This window comes from Nicotiana tabacum, chromosome 1 (assembly GCF_000715075.1).
Source record: "Nicotiana tabacum cultivar K326 chromosome 1, ASM71507v2, whole genome shotgun sequence".
Classification (NCBI taxonomy): Eukaryota; Viridiplantae; Streptophyta; class Magnoliopsida; order Solanales; family Solanaceae; genus Nicotiana; species Nicotiana tabacum.
Window position 1 is genome coordinate 18,851,576 of NC_134080.1, and position 20,479 is coordinate 18,872,054.

General features: G+C 36.4%; 2 protein-coding genes across 2 annotated transcripts; both read right to left on the reverse strand.

Moving 5' to 3' along the window:
- Positions 1-4,120: 4,120 nt before the first annotated feature.
- LOC107823999 (FAM10 family protein At4g22670) lies at positions 4,121-10,056 on the reverse strand. The gene is made up of 11 exons (XM_016650720.2): positions 9,768-10,056; positions 9,612-9,663; positions 8,732-8,896; positions 8,556-8,643; positions 8,378-8,458; positions 8,222-8,286; positions 7,403-7,543; positions 7,118-7,234; positions 6,785-7,033; positions 6,522-6,579; positions 4,121-4,507 (listed from the first exon to the last, which is right to left on the reverse strand). The coding sequence occupies exons 1-11, from the start codon at positions 9,875-9,877 to the stop codon at positions 4,410-4,412; spliced, it is 1,224 nt and encodes a 407-aa protein (XP_016506206.1). The 5' UTR covers positions 9,878-10,056; the 3' UTR covers positions 4,121-4,409.
- Positions 10,057-11,246: 1,190 nt separating this feature from the next.
- Positions 11,247-15,121, reverse strand: LOC107823998 (non-specific lipid transfer protein GPI-anchored 3). The gene is made up of 3 exons (XM_016650719.2): positions 14,676-15,121; positions 14,261-14,308; positions 11,247-11,606 (listed from the first exon to the last, which is right to left on the reverse strand). The coding sequence occupies exons 1-3, from the start codon at positions 14,977-14,979 to the stop codon at positions 11,509-11,511; spliced, it is 450 nt and encodes a 149-aa protein (XP_016506205.1). The 5' UTR covers positions 14,980-15,121; the 3' UTR covers positions 11,247-11,508.
- Positions 15,122-20,479: the final 5,358 nt, after the last annotated feature.

The window sequence follows — 20,479 nt, forward strand, 5'->3', positions numbered from 1 at the left end:
ACATATTCAAAAGTTCATATCATAATTATTAAAGTGATTACCCAACCCCAATTGAAGAATTCCTAAATTTTACCTCCGGGCCCACGTGCCCGGATTCCTGATCGAAGAAAATTGTTACCCATAACTTCATGAACTCAAATATATGATTTTCACTAAATTCCCTATCCTTTTTCGTGGTTAAATCTCATTTTTACCAAAACCCTAGGTTTTTCATTTAAACCCATGAATTCTATCAATTTACATGTTATAATCTACCCCTAAACTATGCATTTAACTCACATTAGATAGAAATTACTTACCTCAATTAGCTAACGAAAACCCCTTTCTAACCAGCTCTAAAATCGCCTCAAGAAGTGTAAGAAATGAGCCAAAAATGCCTAAGTCTTGTATTAAATGAGGGTCTGCCTCCAGCGATTTCAGCTTCTGCGAACCTAGGGCCGCATCTGCGACGCCTCACCTGTAAAAAATCCATCGTAGGTGCAGTCCTAGCCCCGGCTGGCTGGCTCCGCTTTTGCGGAGGGTGGGGCGCATCTGCGGTTCCTGGTCTGCCCTTCCTGGGCCATTTCTGCGAGCTCGCACCTGCAGCTGGACCTACGTAGGTGCGATTGCACCAGAAGCTGAAAGCTTCAGCTGATGCTCCCAAGTCCAAACTTGGTCTGAGCCTCGTCCGATTACATCCGAGGCTCCCGGGGCCCCGCCCGAATATGCCAACAAGTTTAAAATCATAAAACAGATTCACTCAAACTCTCAGAACGCACAAAACAAATTAAAACTAAGAATCACACCCCAAACCAAATGAATCAAAAATATGAACTTCAAGTTCTAACTCACTCCCAATGCACTGAAATATACTTAAACTACTTGGAATGATGCCAAACTTTGCGTGCAAGTCATACCATACGGAACTATTTCCAGACTCGGAATCCTAATTGGACCTCGATAACACAGTATTTTCTTATATGAGACATGTCTCTTTCCAGACTTTTTCCACCTTTTCTTGAGCCGAGGGTCTATCGGAAATAGACTCTCTACCTTTCTAGGTATGGGTAAGGTCTGCGTACATATTAACCTCCCCAGACCCCACCTGTGAGATTATACTAGGTTTGTTATTGTTGTTGTTGTCTCTTTCCAGACTTTTCAATTTTTCTTTGTCTTCCTCATTGTTTTATTCATCCTCTATGAATTTCATTTTCATCCTCTTCCAATCAATTCTTACTATCTAGAAAGTGAACTACTTCGAGATATGGGCCGATTTGAATGTGTCATATGAGTTTTTTCTTGATTTTTTGGGGTTCTATGTTGAACTTAAAGATGCCTTTTAAGACCACTTAGATGCGTTGATTTTATGTTCTTTTGAAATATTTCCTTGTTGATTTGATGTTCTTATGAAAAAAACAGAGATATATAAATACCATTTTTGTAACGACCTGACCGGTCGTTTAGAGCTTTAGCACGTTCTTCGGCAGTTTGAGGCTATGAACAACTTTACTACAGGTATTATGACTTGTACGCACTGTCGGAATTGAATTTCGGAAAATTCGGAGTTGATTTGGAAAGAGAATTCTCATTTCGGAAGCTTTAAGTTGAAAGAATGGACTAAGATTGGATTTTTGAGTAAACAACCTCAGAATCGGGATTTGAAGGTTCCAGCAGGTTTGTATGATGATTTCAGACTCGGGCGTATGTCCGGACTGGGTTTTGAAAGATCCGGGAATGTTTCGGCGCCTATTGTGGAAGTTAGCATTTTGGAAGAATCTCATAAGTTAGGGTTGAAGTGCATTTCAGTGTTATCAATGTCCATTTGGATTCTGAGTCTGGGAATAGCTCCGTATGGTGATTCTGGTATTGGGAGCGCGATCGGAAGTGAATTCGGAGGTCCGTAGGTCGTTTTGAAGTCATTTGGCTAAAGATAGAAATTTGAAGGTTTTTGAGAAGTTTGACCGAGAGTTTGAATTTTTGATATCGGGGTCGGATTTCAATTCCGAAAGTTGGAGCAGGTCCGTAATGTCGAATATGACTTGTATTGCTTGACTGAGAATTTTAAATGTTGATAATTGCCTTTCCTGGCCAAAGATAAATTGATAAAGATAATGAAAAGTAAATCTTTGGAAATCCTTATTATTTGAAAAGTTGTTTACCTGTTTTCCGGCTTTATGGTTTTAATTTTGCTTATGAAATCCATGAATTTCTCATACTTTTACTATATTATCATTGGACCGCTAGTAAGTGTCGAAGTCGACCTCTCGTCTCTACTTCTTCGAAATTAGACGGGATACTCATTGGGTACACGTTGTTTTCGTACTCATACTACACTTGCTGTGCATTTTTGTTGCACGGGCACATGCATATCTAGTAGTCTAGTGGGTGTAGCGGCATGGTTGATACGAAGACTTAGGTGAGCTGCACTTCTCGAGACGACTCGCAGCCAGCAGAGTCTCTTTCAAATTACTGTATTTACTGTCTGTCCAATATTGTATTCCGGACGGTTGTTGTACTACATTATTTCCTAGAAATTGCTCATGTACTTGTGACACCGGGTTCTGGGATGATCACGGAATTTTTCAGTAGTTAAATTTTGTAAAGACATCCTCATTTATCCAGCGGAGTTTATTATTTATTTGTTTAAAGGAAATGATTTTAAAATAATTAAAATGAGAAATTGCTAGTAAATTGTGGTTGGCTTGCCTGACATTGGTGTCCGGCGCCATCACGATCCTTAGTGGATTTTGGGTCGTGACAATTTTATCGAGAGACAGATGCGGAAAGAAAAAGTCCGTTTTGCCAACATAAGTTCGAGGGAAAATATTTATTTTTTTTCCTTTTATCAAATATATATAATGGTTCCGTAGAGAAAATCTCATTCATATAGCCGAGCAGTAAATCCTGCAGTGAAGCTTCGAATGTGTAAAGCTGAATCCTCCTTTAGCAAGGTAAATATCACCTCAGCCCTTAGCTTCTTCTCAATATTACTAGTGAGTTTGATACTTCTTCTCATCTTCCTAATATATTTTGTATGTTTTAGGTGCTCCTGATCTTCCTAAGGTCCTCCGTTCATATGTTTCTGATTTGGTTGCTCTCGAAAATGATCAGACCAAGCTACATCTGGCTATTAGGGATTCGCAGAAATGCACAGATGAGATTTTAACTTATTCAGAAGCCAAACTGGTGTCACATTCATGTTCTCTAGAGGAGGGATATATTTCCAGAACCCACCAATTGGGAATACAACAGCTAATGGGTCCTCACCCTTATTTCACCTATGCTTGTTTTTTTTGATAATCCACAAAACCTCGAGAGACAGTGCACTAGCTAGTAGCGCACGGTTTGAAACACGGCGGATAATCCACCCGTCCCTCTGCTCATTTCCACTTAAATTACTAGGCTTGTCTTTTTCACCAATTTTATTATCCATTGCCAACAACCATCACCACCACCTAGGCCACCCCCAACCTCAAAATCAAAAGGGGGACGCTCTGAACGATCCGTATTCGTTCTTCAGACAAAGTCATCAATAACACAGCCACTAGCTAGCTTCCATTGTTAAAACTCAAAAACAAATAGAACTCCCACATTGCCCATTAAAAGTATTCCATAGGCCCCCACAACACTGTATATCCACCACCCTCCACCCTCAAACACACCCCCAAACACAAAAAAGAATAACTAAATATGAAAACTTTGCAAGAGACAATAATACATATAAATATTAATGCATGCATTACAATTTCTTGAGTTAAAATGGGGACCACAAGCAATGCATATAATTACAAACATAAAGTAGACGACACTGCTCTGAACAAACCCCACTAAAACCCTACATTCACACTGCTGTAGATGTATACTATCCAAATACAAACTAAATCATGCACAAGTTCTCTCATTTGATGCTCATTTGATAACCAAGTCTTTCTCGGTACACACCAGAGACCATACCGGACCAACGATGGAAGAAAATTCTCATGCATGCTTTTCCACGAGACCACATACTAAAGCGTTCATCAAGTATCACTCCAGTACCTAGCTATTCTCCATCACTACTTGATCAAGAAGTTCCATTCCGACAGCTGACCGTTACATCAGCAACTACTGTACTAGCAACAATTAGAAAACTAAAGATCCATATTGAAAACATCTGAGATATTGTATAGCAAAATACCACACACCAGCATGAAAAATTGAAGTTGAACATTAGCAACAAGTCAAGTGACTAAAGTTAGCAATTATGTGCCTATAAAAGCATATCAATTTCTTTCTATCAATAATGCACAAGATCTATTGTGAACCTGAACTTGCAGTAAACACAATCTAGAGGCATGACCCTCTGCGTACTCGATGAAACAAAGTTTACAACAAAATCACACCTCCGTACCAAAATCTAGAAACTCTCACTGACAGAAGCCCAAAAACTCTCAGTTACTTCCAGCAAATTTGCTCATCATTTTCGCAATAATTGGAGCAACTTTAGGATTTGCCTGATGCTTGGCCAAATTAGCAGGGTTCTTCATCACTGCAAAATAACAACCACATCAGTAAGAGGAAACAATGATCTTGAAATACCCAGTATGTATGACATTGAAGTCTAGATGGATGCAATTGTCAACAGATATAGCAAATTGCTACAGCCAATTGATCAGCAACAAGATTCACAGACTCCACTACTTGCTGGGAACATTACAAAATAAAATATACTAGCTCAACCGTTAATGTCTTTCTGCGGACTTGAAAATTACAAACTGATTAAAAAGCTCCTTACCTGTCTCTCCTATTTCAAAACCTTAATAAGCACAAAAACAAGCAAAGAGGTGGGGAAAATATGTTTAAGACACTGTCGGATATGCAATAAAACTCTCCGCAGAGAAATTTAATTTACTCCTTATCCATAACCTTATCCATATTCTTTTTCTTGTGAGATGATTTAGAAACTAGTTTCTAACTCAGGTGCTACCAAGTGGCGTAGACACATTGAGGTAACAGCCAATGAAGAATCAATTTACTGGAAGCCTTTAAATTTTTTAACTAGAGCAAAATGGCAATGATATACATAAACTTCCACTGATCAGACAGGTAGTCATAAGTTGATGATAGCATCAATTTTCCCTTAACTATAATCCAAAACAGATGATATTCAACCACAGAAACTTACAAGTGTATAAAGCATATGTTCTTAGATGACCTGAGACCAGTGTTAGGCGAAAAGCGCAAAAAAGCTCTAATGTCCATTGGGGCTTTAAGCGCAAAGCGCAAATAAATCGTAGGCTTTTAATGAAAAAAGGCGCAACGGGAGAAAAAGTAAAAATATGCATGTAATCCAAGACTAATCATTATAAGCATGAATAACAAGTTATGGAAAAAGAAATTGAAAAACAAATTCACAATAAAGTGAAATATCAATTATTTAAGGTTGCCTTTTCAGGATTACACTCATTGACAAGGAAACGTATGATGCCTTAGAGCTTTGATGCGACACTAAAGCGCCAGCAAAGCGAGGCAAAGCGCTCAACGTGTTTTGAGCCTCACTTTAGGGCTTAAGCGCGCCTTTGACAACACTGCCTGAGACTTAGTGGTAAGTGGAAACTAGTACCAAGCAACACAAAGAATCAGCATGATAAGCCAATGATACAACCATGAACTTATGTCTGCTACATGACAACCCATTCACCCACAGTAAATACCTGGAAATTTGACTGCTTTGATCCGATAATTTAGCAATTAGAAAGCCAAAAAGAAGAGTAAGAATAGGACCTAAACTACAATCTGATACACACAACGCGATCCCCATATACAACTCCTTGATACTAACTGGGACCAAAACTACAATCTGAGACACACAACCCGATCCCCATATACAACTCCTTGATACTAACTGGAACTCTAACTGTCTCTACATTTTTGTTCCTGATCGGTAAGCAAAACTTCCAGTATCTAGCAATAAAGATGAAAAAGCGATTCTGAAGTGGAAAACGTGGATTAGACATATCATACCATGTCATATAGTTTATACAAATGAGAAGTAACTTCACAAACTGCTATAAAATTCTCTTTTTGAAAGGTCGACTTGTTATTTCATAAAATCCAAGACAAAGGCATTTGGCTGGCAGGGTTAAGCAGTATCGGTAGTAGATAATTGTTAAAAGGGCAGCCCGGTGCAATAAGCTCCCACTATGCGCGGGGTCCGGAGAAGGGCCGAACCACAAAGGTCTATTGCACGCAGCCTTACACTACATTTCTGCAGGAGGCTGTTTCCACGGCTCGAACCCGTAACCTCCCAGTGACATTGCAGCAACTTTACTAGTTACGCCAGTTACATAACTGTTAGTCGACCTAAAATGAAACCAATAGGTCAGAAATCTGCTTGAACCGTACAGTAATTCATAAAGATGTGATAAATTTCATAAAGATCTTCACTGCAATTGTTGGATGACTTGTCTAGAAGAACTGAAATGACTTAGTTATCTAATTAAAACCCTGTAAGAGATAACTGGAATAGCCAGGCTAAAGGCTTAGAGCCGAAAGGGAGGTACCATCTTGCAGGGCAGCCATGACATCTGGATCCTTGAATGCCGCCATTAACTCAGGGTCCTGCTCCAACCAAAAAACATAAAGAATATTTTAAGATCCCTGTTATGGACAAACTGTGACTTGAAAGCTACATATACTATAAAGCAATAAAAGATTTTCTTTCTATTGAAATTAATCTTCACCTAAGTTAATAACTTTCCTTAGACATTAAGGTAAAAACCATAGTTTGCTTCAAAAGTAAACATACAAAAGTAGATCTACTTACATTCAGTATTTTGCTGTAGTCCATGTTACCAGGCATTCCTCCAGGCATGGCCCCAGGAAAGCCTCCCGGCATGGCCCCAGGAGAGCCACCAGGCATGTCCCCAGGAGAGCCCCCGGGCATGCCCCCAGGAAACCCTCCTGGCATGCCAGGAAACCCTCCTGGCATTCCACCAGGGAAGCCACCAGGCATGCCACCAGCTCTCCTACTTGATGAGGATTCTTCTTGCTTCTTGGCCTTCTCATAAGCAGCCTGAGATTAAACATATAAAAGAATATTAACATGCAGAAACACTGAGCAGCCAAACATAAAACCAATCAAGTAATTGAGGTGTACCTGAGCTTCAGCCTTTCTTCGTTGTCTCTCACGCTCATTCTTTCTATCTTCTCGTTCTTTGCGCAGCCTATCATACTTCCTGCGGTGTTCTTCAATTCTATGTGCATTTGGCTCAACCTGCGACAGAGACACCACATATTCATTTGACAACAATGACTGTAGCAACTTAAGTGAAATGCAGTACAACACCAAATTACAAAAACAAATAAACTAAGGAGAGGGAAAAAAATGTGGCAATGCCACTTGACCATATAGATATTATGAGATTATATTACGGTAACCAACCTTCTTAAGCACAGCACTTATTTCCTCATCATAGTCCAGCTTTGAAGCCAAGTGAAGATCCTTAGTAGCCTCCTCCCATTTTCCCAGCATGGCACGGGCAATGCCACGTGATTTGTAACCTTTAGCAGAATCTGGGTTTATCTGCAAGAACAGTCAAGTTTATGATACATTGAACAACAAATTACAGCTCAGTGCCTCTACTTTAATCAGCATCTACAGAAATCCCAACCTGGTCCAATATATCTTTTTAACTGAAATGCGAATACTTCCGGACAGAAATTACATGCAAGACCCACAAAAAAAAAAAAAAGGGAGGGAGTGGGGGGGATAATTGCCTCAATCAAAAGCGGTCTTTCCCAAGTCATGTCATCTACTTTTCCAGTTGCTACCCATATTTATATACGGTTCTTAAAAGAAGCATTTTAAGTGGGGATGAAACAAAAATAGATGATTTTTATAATTACTATATTACAACATCTAAAACAGGGAAATGGGAATGAACACTTTGGGAAGACTATAATTTACTGAAGCAGATATCAAAGAAAAAGCATTAACTAGGAAGCATGCAAATTTTATGTGTGTTTGCCTCCCAGTCTGCCTCAAGAATGGAAGAGAATTCTAAGGGGATACGCCCAATGAATTCTTCAGGGTACTTTCCGTATAAAAACCTCAAGAATTATTAGCCAGTCAATGCAACTACTTTTTGATAAAGCTCACTCACTGCAATCATTGAGCGGCCTTACTAAAAAATAACTGTATCTTTAGAAATTGACGTATAAAGGACAACCAAATTCAGGCAAGCAAATCTGAAATCAAGACCTCTAACGCTGCATTTGCATCTCGTATGGCAGCATTTGGCTTCTTCATCTTGATATACACACTAGCTGTGTTAGAAAAAGAAAAGAAAAAACTATGAGTGACTGAATAAAAATGACTATTCAATTAGAAAACAACAAAAAACCAAGTAAAGTGTACCTCTAGCAGCATACATAATTGCTGATGTAGGATTGAGGAGAACTGCCTTTGTAAGATGCTCAATTGCCTCTTCTAGCTTACCTGATGAGCACAAAGACCAAAAGTAAGCGACATGATACCCACTGAATTTATGAACACACAGAACGCATGCACACATATAGACATTGAACAGCATCACCTTCAGAAATTGCTTCCATGGCCTGGGCTTTGGACTCTTGAGAAGCATCGCGGGCTTCTTCAGTCACCTCAACAGAAGGGTCTCCCATCTAGAAAATTAACTTTAATAAGTCAAAAATAAACAAGAACCATTAAACCCAAAGTGGACAGAAAATGTTAATCTGTCAGATATCAGACCTTTTGCGGCTCATCATTGTCAGGTTCCACAGAGTCACTCTCATCAAGCTCAATATCAGATTCAATTATCTCAGGCTCCTCGTCTTCTTCAACCGCCCCTTTAGCATGAGCATCGTTCTCATCATCACCCACCTCGTCATCACTCTCATCCACCACATGAGACTTCTGCATAACAAATGATAGTTCAATAGGACAACATAAAATCCAAAGCGAGGTGTTTAAGTTTCCAATTACCTCATATTTAATGAGAAACCATGACCATACTAATATAATAATAAAGGAGAAACCTTATAAAGTGGAAACTTGCAGGTATATAGAGAAACCACAATTAAATCAGTTAATCAATCAACTACACCACAATCCCAACTGGTTGTGTACGGGATCTTCATATATTCCACTCTATTCGAGCCCATTTCACTACAATAAAGGTCATTAACTCGTCTATCAAAGCATATCAGAAGTTCTCTAAACCACACACTTATCCTCGCCTGGACTTAACCAAGTGGAACAACAACTCAGCTTTACTCACGCTAATCGGTATCATTATAGGGATCCTTTGCTTCCATTATAGTATTCTTAATTACTAGAGATTGTACTTTCATGTGATTTTAGGTCTAGATTGTTCGGAAATTAATTGCGGTAGGTCTCTTTGCTCAGACATTTAGTATCCACACATAGATTACTAAGAGCCAGAGATCTTAGGTAAACTTGGAAGTTTACTCTTTGCCTATTTGAGAATGTACAAGTTAGAATATTAAATTTTTACAAAATTACTAACAGTTTCTCTTAAATACTTCAACAGGAAAATAGCCTACGCCTACATTATCTCAAGTTCAGCAACGAAAAGAATTTAAAAGACTCAATAAGGTTTAAATAATACCGCTTTGTAATCTCCAGTATCGTAAGCAGACGGAGGAAGTTTACCACCGAGACTGGAAAAAAAAAAACAGATGAGCTAAGTGGTGATCCATTCATATGTTCATAATAAATTAATCTTTGAAAAGTTACTATTTACAAATGGAATTAAGTAGCGTACCTTTCAATGTAGTCACGGAAGAAGGAAAGAGAAGGATTAGAGAGAATAGAAGGATTGGATTTGCACTGTTCGACGAATTGCTTCAGTTCATTCAACTTCGCCGGCTCCATTGCTCTTTTCTATTACCTTCGAGTCGGATTCACAGACCCTAATTTTGCCAATAAATTGTTTCCACTATCGCTTGCAGAGTGGTACTGTGTTACGGTTACAGAGCTGACTGCATTGTGACGCGAGGAATTGCAAGGGACTTGAGCTGACTCGGTCCTTCTGGTAGCTTCTATTATTGGATAAACCCTTGCTTTTATTTTTGGGCAAAATATAAAATTAGTCCGTCCATATTAAATATATTTATTAATTTAAAAACATATAAAATTTATATATTATATGTATATAAAATACATATATATAAAAAATATATATTTTATTGATTATTATTTTTTGGAGTGACTAGAAGTAAACAGTTCTCTTCATTTTATTTTATTTTTTGTTTTTATTCTCCTTCCTTTTTTTAATAAAATCATAATTAAGGAAATAAAGACACGTTTTGAATATTTATCTTGTTTTTATTTTGCCTTTATATGGCTTTTTGGTACTGTCCCTTCTTGTCTATATTTTTATTAATGTAGTGTTTATGCTTTCCTAAGCTGACGGTCCATTGAAAACAACATTTCTATCCTCACAAGGTAGCCCTATCCTCACAAAGTAGTAGTAAGATCTGCGTACACTACCCTCCCAGACTCTACGGTGTGGGATAATATGGGTATATTGTTGTTGTTGTTGGTTAGGTCATTAAAATATAATCACTTGCTTCATGTATAAACTGCTGAATGTTTTAGGAGATTCGTCTTTTAAGTAAACTTTATTTGAGTGTCTTTTCTGAACTTTTATTTTTGTTAATCAAAAAATATATTTCTGAATTCAAATCCGTTTATTACTATTTTCAATAGATACAAGAAAATATAATTGATCAAACTGTAAATAGTGAACTTATGTTTTAAGAATACTTCTATTATCTTTTTCTTTAAATACTGAAAAGTTTTGATTAGCTGAACCATGAGGTGCTTAGGATGGCATTAAGTACGAGTATGGAGGGGCATTGCACATTAGACTTTGCCTTGATTAGTTTAGTTGATAGCGAAAACCACAGTGGAACATATGCAACTGAGCTAAAGGTTACACAATATTTATTTTTTATAACCGTGGTGTCCGGACCAGCTTGCGCATACCTCAACTAATTTCACGGAATACTTATCACATCCCGCCAACAATAGGTAAAAGGTTATACGATATACAAATAGATTAGGGGCAGAGAGAAGGCAAGCCCACGAAAACAAAGAATAATTAACTCTTGAAGTTGTCAACAAGACACAAAATTACTTAATGCCAGTGTTGCGTGCCTTAAATTACGTTGCCAGTGCAAGCTAAATTCTTTCCTGTACCAAGATAATAAAGGGCAATAAAAACAGAGGCTCTTGCTCATATTTAACCTGCCAATTTCGCATAACAAACCCCAAGAATACAACATCAAGAACATGTGAACACAAAGTATGCAAATCTTAAAACAATCAAAGAGCTCCTGTGACTCATACATCAATTTAGTTCATCTCAGCAGATAACAGAATGCAAAACTCAGAGTACAAGAGATAAAGGCTTGGAGAGCAATCCGCCAATCCTCCGAATAATAATTGAGTAGAGAAATTCATCAAGATGACCCTAATACTAGAAGAACATGATCATTGATCTAAGCAAGCACGATAGAAGCGCAGAGCATGAGTACGCTTGACATTCCGGTCCATGCAATCCTGCTCACTCCATTTTTATCTTTTGCAGCTGGTGTGACTGTAAAACAGTCAAGACAGCAATATTGTTACCAAGAAAGCACACAAATTAACCATGTACATCTGTTTTTTGCACATAAGTAAATTAAAACATGTACAACAAGTAAGCCACCTCCAATTAACTTTATTTTGAATCAATTCCAAATGAGGAAGAGATGGATGCATATGATTTAGAAATAGACGCTCTGGTGCTCATTTGGCTAGCCCTCACCTCCAGTTCAGTGACTACAAATGCCTAAACAAGGTACTTGCACACTTAACTTGTAAACTAATTGTGATCATAAGTCGAGTAGCATCAATGGCGAAACCAGAAATTTTCTCAAGGGTGTTCAAACTGGAAATAAGTAAAAAAAATCCGACAACGGGTGTTCAATATATGTTATGTAACTCTAAAACCTAATTTTTTTTTACCTATATACGCAGTGTAATTTTCCGATAAAGGGTGGTCAATTAAACACCCTAGCCAAAGTATGGTTTCGCCCCTGAGTAGCATAACAGATGTGCCACTTTTCATATGGACTGCCTCAAAATTCTCAGAGTACCTAGTATATTACTTCAAAACGGAGTAAAACCAAAATAACTAAGCAGCAGTTTTAATAATATCTAAAAGACTGTCATCCTCTATCCCCCTTCTTCTTCTTTTTTGCCAGCCTTAGAGAAACCTCCAAATTGGCATGACTTAAGAGGTGGAGAAATTGAAGATGGAAAAAGGCTACTCTGGAAAGACAAAGCCACCAAGGGGGTGTGGGTAAAAAAAGGACTTTAAGAACTTAATCCCTAACTATCACAGAAGACACGACTATTAAGACAAATCCGAAGAGAATCAACATCCATGAGAAGCGAATACTTATGGGATAAGCATAAAATGATCAGAAAAAATTATCGGACAAGCAAGAACAAGTTTCTTAGATTGAGAAGCATAACTCTCTTAGTAACAAAGTGATTCAGGAAATTTTCATTTCCACCATGAATGACTTTCTTTCCCGTTCAATTCATTTTAGTCGTTAAGATACAGCTTGATTCACACAAATCAAGCTTTTCAAAGTAGGACAAAAGTTTTGGCTGAAGATCTATGTAAGATTGAACACCACTGAGAAGTGAGAAGTAGGATGGCCCTTCAGCAAGTCCTCATCACCAACAGTTTAATGATTGTGCTTGGAGAAGAAACATAAAATTATTTCGCAACCCTAGGGAAACTTGAACAAAACAGGAAGAACAGGATATTTGAAAGAAAAGGCAAGAAATACTTATATGAATTTAATTTTACACCTAATAATATTCAATGCTATTTTTCTTTTCATTTTCTTCTCAAAGCCTCTAAGGTGCAAACGAAGAGAGACTTCTAAAAAGGTTATGTGTCTGATACCAAAGACCTGGGAAAATTTTATTACAGCACAAAATGAACAAAACATGTTGAGTGCATTTATAAGTCCAACATAGACATTCTTGTTGGACAAAAATTTATATATCACAACCTATTCATGTTGTCCTTTCGCAAGTGGGAACACAATATTATGTTTTGTCTCGTTTCAAAGATCTTATACCATAAGTTCCTTAGTGATCAACTAAGTTAATAGTAGGAAAAGGTTAAGAAATTAAACTATGCCATCAACTTTCAAAATTGGGGCTCTGGATTATTGAAAAAGTACAAGATGTCAAGTCAACCTTTGAATTTGCAAGTTTTTCTATAACTTATATTAACAATAGTAGGCCCTAGGAGTGGAAACCGGGCGGGTCGGGTCGGATATTGTTCGGGTCGAAAACGGGTGGTGGAAAAACAGATAAATTATCCGACCCGACCCATATTTAATACGGATAAAAAACGGGTTAACCGGCAGAAAATATGGATAACCATATTATCCATGACTTCTTGCATATGATCACTTTTTGAAGAATTCTTAGGACCCATTTGGCCACAGATTTTGCCAAAATAAACTTGGGTTTTATTTGGGAAACACATGTTTGGCCATAGATTTTGCTTATATTTTGGCAAAATTCCAAATCTCAAAACTAGCTCAATAGTTGGTTTTGGGCCAAAATCTTTACAAACAATAATAATATACATGTTTTTCCAAAATAAATTTGGGAAATATATTTTGAAAACGTATGTCCAAACACATTTTCATCTTCAAACCAAACTTCACCTAAATCAGATTTTTCAAAACAAATTTTGGAATTTATGGCCAAACGCTAGCTTAGTCTCCCTAACTTGAGGAACCCCCAATTTGAGGTTTTACAGATGTAAAAGTTAGACTCATTAGTTACCCATTGGTTACCCATTGGTTATCCATTTTCTAAATGGATAATATGGTTCTTATTCATATTTGACCCGTTTTAAAAAAGTTCATTATCCAACCCATTTTTTAGTGGATAATATGGATGGTTAATTATTTTTTTTAACCATTTTGTCACCCCTAGCAGGCCCCTAAAAGACAAAACAAACTTTAAATTTACAACTTTATTACATATACCAGAGTGGAGCACATGAACAATAAATACAAACACCTACGGATCACGATTCAGTACATTTAAAGGAGCAATAACTAATAGTAAAAATTAAATCAAATTGCTGCATACTCCGAGATAGTTAATTAGTTGACAAATATTAATTCGGTGGTAAACAAAGTAGAAAAATTGAGCATTAATCTCAATTACCTGGCGTTGTCCCAGAAGGAGAAGAACCTGAACTTTTTGGAGCAGCAGCTGCAGACAAATACAAAGAATCAAATCAACACTGAACCGAAAATTGGTACACAGTAACAACAACAATAGTTAAGCCCCAATTATTTACTAAAGAAATTTTTACACCATTTCAAAAAAAAAATAATTCTCCTATAAAAAATGAAAAGGGACAAAAAAAGTGAAGAATATCAGATTTGAAGTAGTTTTAGTTCTTGATCGCAGTAAAAACAGAAAATTACCAACTTCAAAAGCAATTAATTGAATCCCAATTCAAATCACAGCTCCTCATTTTCGAAAACAAAAACGAAACAAGATCTGGGTTTTATTTTAAACTAAAAGGCCATTGATTTAGTACTATTAAGTGAAGAAAAATGCATAAAAATCTTACCTTTACAAGCGCTAATATCGCCGGGGATATTACAGGCCTTAGGAAGAGCAAGTGCTTGAGTAACATTAATACCAAGAGAGGGCAACAACGTAGGATTTTCGTACAGGTTGCAGAGACAATCAAGATCTTTGGTCACGGCTTCTCTGAGTGGGTCACAGCAAGAAGCCGGTGGTTTTGTTGAGTTGAGGTAAGGTGCACATGGTACTAATTTAGAAGCACATGACGGTGGTTGGGCCACCGTTAGTGTGGTGGTTGCCGCCATCAGCGCCACCGTGATCAGTAAGGAGAGTTTGGAGGAGAACATGTTTGGTTTGATTTTTACTTCCGACGGAAATGGGTAATTTGTTTTGCTATAGATGACTAGTGGTCTTGTTTGTTGTACTTATAGGTGGGAACTAAATGCTACTACATTTATTGGAGCGGTTAGATCCTTAGATTAGTATACAGAAAAAATACTACAATAACCAGGTACATGCTCTTAATTATAATCACTTTTTTTTAATCAAAGAGCAAACAAGAGAGAGGGGAGGCCGTGTCCTGTCTCGATGAGTATTAAATTTTATAAAATTATATAAATATTAAATTAAAAATTATATTTCTATTATAAATTAAAAATTAAAGAAAAAAGTGTAGTTCCTGACAATGATAATTGTTGATCCTACTAATTCAATCAAGGAAGAAACTCTACATCATAGAAGTCTTGAATCATCTCACTTAATATATCCAACTTAAACTTTAGTCTAATTTTATTACTTCAATTTCAAAATTAGCATGCAAGGATATAGGAGCGGAACAACATTGTACTACCATCAAACTACTCCCCTCCCGATAGCATAGATTATGTATTTCCTTTTCGTATCTCAGTGATGTTTTCTCTTAGAATAGTTTGATGATAATAGTCTAATAATGCAATCTATTGAGAAAAGGAAAAGCTATAGAACTAACAATAAAATATATTGTACATGTAAGAAGTATGTTAATTTAAAAAAATGCCTTGATATATAGAGTCTAAACATCTTAATATACTCAATCATTTCTAAGCATTCTGGTAATTAAGGCATCAATATAAAAGCCACATGTTGAAGAAGTGGTACTCTTGTTACAATGATTTTCCGGTTTAGCAAACGACTCGGAGAACTTGATCGGGCACTCCTTTTGATTGCCGTTTATGTAGTATGGTTGCGTATAGATTGTTTGGTTATGTAATCATTTATGGAGAACACGCAATCATTGTCTTGTGATCGTTTATGGAGAACTTGATCGGCTTATGATTGCGTGTAAGATATTGAGATTCACAATGTTAAATCTCAGTTTATATTTTCGTTGTTAGTATGTTTGTACTTTAATTACATATTTTCAAAGGTTTAATTCTAGTCTTTTATTAATTATAGGTAAATATTAACTCATTAATAGTATTCTACTTGATATTGTTGGAATTGAAAATACGAAGGGTACGACCTCTTTATTAACGAAGGATTGGGGAGATTGGCAGAATAAACGTGGTTAAGATTTTGTGATTTAGTTGCTAATTTTGGGTCGTTGGTGATTTTTCTTTCTTTTTAATAATTTATATATATGGTAAAAGTTTATTTAATTTTAAAATCCTAAATATCGTGACTTCATACTTATTTCAAAATGGGAATAATTTAATAAGAAATATTTTAGTTTTTTTCAAAGTCCTAAATATTAAGAAATAATTAAATAACTATTTTGTCTAGTGTGAACTCTATTTTAAAAAAATAAAAATATGAATGATATTTCGCTAAAAGTAGCGTGTGCACTTTGCGCGTGTTCTCCTTGTCAAAAAGTAAATAACTCTTTAAAAATTACACAAATAATATTAAATAATGTTTTGAGTTATAATAAAAAATAAAATAAAATGTATAACTTTCTAAAAATATATATATTGATCTCATATTCAGCGCAATGAAAGTCCTTATAGTTTTATAAGAATATCTTATGATAATTATTATTATTGTATGCATTGTTAATGATCAAATAATTAAAATTAATTACTTTTATCATGACGAGATTGGCCTGAAAAAAATTTATATGTGAAAATATAAACGTTAAGATAAAATATATATATATAAAAGGAAGCTTTCATTTATTAAAATATTTGCAAAAAGAAAAAGATAATTATCGACAACTCATGTAGAATCAATTTTTTCTTCTATTATTTTATCTTTGTTGTTTTAAGTTTGCATACATTAATAAAAAAATAATAATTGATTGTATGTTGTTTTATAATTAGTGAATTGCTACACCCTATGTTTTTGTACGTTAGAGTATCCGTAAGTCAATTGATGTAAGCTCAGAAATGAGATCAACTTTGAAAGTACGTAAAGTAAGTTAATCCTTTTATAATGAAGGTTACAAATCTTTATGTTCATGAATAACGAGTACCAAAAGGGTTGGAAAGCTTAGGCGCTAAATGAATTAAAGAAAATAAGTTTCGTCGAATATCGACAAGTTTGGAATGTTATAACCTATACTTTTGGGGTGAGACAAGGGTGATTAACATGATGATGAGGTTATGTTATGAGTTAGTTTAGTCGTATGATAGTCGTGTGTTATGTTTTTAAGTCAAGCAAGTTGTGGAACAAAAGTTGGAAAAGGTCATCACAAGTTACATTCAAAAATGAGTTGAAACTTAGGTTAAATGTAGCTGAGTTTTTCTCCCAACATACTTTGAATCAAGGGATGATCTACATATGAAATTGAAGATCTATGAGTCTAGTTTTCAACTCATTAAACCGTTTATCAATACGATCTCGGAGTATAGAGATATTCGTATTTTCGCGAGACCGCGCAGCTAGTAGGTGACAAGTAGGTGCATCACCTACTTGCCAAAAAGAGAGGCCTCAACTAAGTCGGTCAAGAGGGGACTTTTAAGGGATTATAAACTCAGTTATTTCACCTATCTTTCAGACCAAGAAAACCTAATTGAACCCCTGCAACTCCTCCCCAAAAATCCCACACAAACCCTAGGGTATTCCGGGTTGCCTTTGGGTACAATTTTGAGAATTTTGCGTGATATTTTGGATAATTATTTTTGTCTGTAAATGTTTATCTTGTTTTAATTAATTGAAAAATACCAAAATACACGTTGCATGTACACTTAGGATTTTTATTTTTACAATTAGGAATTAATTAACCATAGTTTGGTTTTAAAATAAAGAAAATCACAAAAAATACATATTTTTTGTATTTTTGGCATTTAATGTCCAAGTGCCCGATTTTGTTTGTAATTAATATTTTATTTTGGTGAGATATTTATTGTTAAAGGTCAATTAGTATTTTCTAGGTTAATTTTGTTTTTTTTTACAATTTATTTTAGGAATGTTGGTATTTAGGAATTAAAAGAAAAATGAAAGAAAAAGAAGAAAAGAGTGAAAATCGGATTGGGCCATTATTTTTGGACCAAAATTCAGGCCCAAATCACCCATTTACCAGGTCCAGTTGGCCTGGCCAGAGACGTCTTAAAACGACGTCGTTTGGTCACTCTTAATCAAGGCTGTTGGATTAAATCGATCCAACGGCTGAGATTTAATCAATACCCGTATCCAAGAACCGAACCCGACCCGTCTACCCCGAACCAAACCCGCCTCAGTACTTAACCAAAACGACCCCGTTTGACCCCCTAACCTAATCTGGACCGTCAATCTTCACTGATCCAACGGATCACATTAATCCCCTCAATCTAATATACCAAAATATCCCAGACCCATTACCCCTCTTTCATTTCCAAACACCCCCCTGTTCAGTCATCTCTCTCAGAGATGACCCCTCAAAACCCTATCCGCCCTAAAACCCCTCCGCCTGAAATCCGACTGCAACAATGCCGCCGGTCACCAAATTAACACCCCTAAGCCATCTGACCACCCTCGTTACAGATCCGCTAACCATTTGCCTCGAATCAACCTCCAGTTTCTCGAATCTTCAATCGAAGATTCGAGCAGAACCTAAACCTACCCTAACCAGTCCCAAACTCATACCGGACATCTCCCTGACCTCCCTCGTCACCAAACCACCTTTGGTTTGGTTCGAATCAGGCTAAAATCGTTCGAACCCCAAATCAAACCCCAAGAACCCTAGAAAACCAAAGGTTGGAGTTTGTCCGAATTAAAGGAATTTGGGTGTCCAGTGGACCTTAGTCGAAGTGTTCTCAGTTGAGAACACTCGATTAAGGTCCGTTCGACCTCAAAAAGTTCCGAGTCAGAGTCCAAGTCAGGGTCGTCCAGTTTCCGAGTTCTTGAGGTATTTTTCCTTTCCTGTTTGTTCCATTTTTGTATTTGTTTATATCTGTTTATTTGTTTAGTTTAGTTTTATTGATTTTTCAATTCTTTTTTGTCGATTGATTCAGTCCTTCTTCAATGACCTTTTATTTGGTCGAACTTTTTCTGGTCATAGTCAAGTATATGATAAACTATATAATCGATTTGAATGAGTTTCGTCGATTAGTTAAGTTTCATTATAAATCCTTGTTTCTATCAATACGACTCGAATCACCTGCGTGCCTGTTCGATTCTGATTTGCTACTGATTGTATGTGTTATAATTCGTGTAGTCGATTGGATAAGTGTCGTCGATTAGTTTTACATGCTTGAATGTTAGAATAACCTGATAATAATTGGATTCATACTGCTTCAATTCTGATTGAATCATTGTTTGAATTTGGTTGTGAATTGGTTATAGCTGTAGTGCTTTAGTGATCAGTTAGAAATCAGTTGTTAAGGTTATAACTTATAAAGTTCTACCATCAGATTAAGAGGTTTACGGCAGGGCAGTAATTTCAGGGACTTTAGGAGGGTATTTTGGGATTGAAAGGTTTGAAATTGGTTTAAGTTGAATGTTCTAATAGTAGGGTACTAAAGTACCATTAAACTAATGAATGGTTTAAGTGCTAATTGGGAACAAAACATAATGGTGGGGGAAGGTTTAAAGGAAATGTATTAAGAAATAGGTGCCCATACCTATTTGAATTTAAATAAAGAAAAGACAAGGGTAGTGGGGAACAAGTGAATTAAAAAGAGAACAAAACTTGTAGTAATGGTCGAGGAATATGATGGGCAGAAAATCTGATAAGGCAGGGAGGGCAGGCCTGTTTTTGGGTGATAAATAGAGTCATTTTTAGACAGATGGGGGGATTCTAAAAATCTGGGGGTGGGGCTTTTGAATCTGAAAAAAGATCACTGTTTGAGAGTTAAAAAAGGGTTGGCTTTTGAAAAGACCACTCTTTCAAGAAGTCACACGTTTGAAAATCAATGGAAAAGGGTCCTAAATCAGTCTAGGATAGATGTTAAGTCAGTTCTTGTTTCTTCTTTAGTTTGGGAGAATCAGTTTAAAAGGAAAAAAGGTTAGGCATTCATGGAGTTTGTTACTGTGCCATTGGGGTCCAGCGTTGTTGCTGATCTGATTTTGAGTAAGCTCGGTCTGTTGTAGTTGTTTGGTTTCTTTCCTGAAGTTGAAACTAGTGTGATGTCTAGTTAAAGTTGACTCTTGGATTGATTTCTGCTACTCTTGTGGTTTGAAGTTGGTTTCAAGTTAGATTTATTTTGGGTGCTGTTATTGTTGTTGGTTTGTTTGTGTTGATGTTTGGTATAGCTGGGGAATTTTTAACTGGTTTTCCTGAGTTGCTGCTGGATATCTGTTACTGTTGTTGTTGTGCTGTGCTATCTGTTGTGCTGATCACTCCTTCTTCTTCTCCATTGTATTCCATTTCCAGGTACACATTCTAAAAAACTTATGTTGATGTAAGCCCGAATTTGAAGTTGAAGTTGAGATGAAATGGAAATGCAGTTG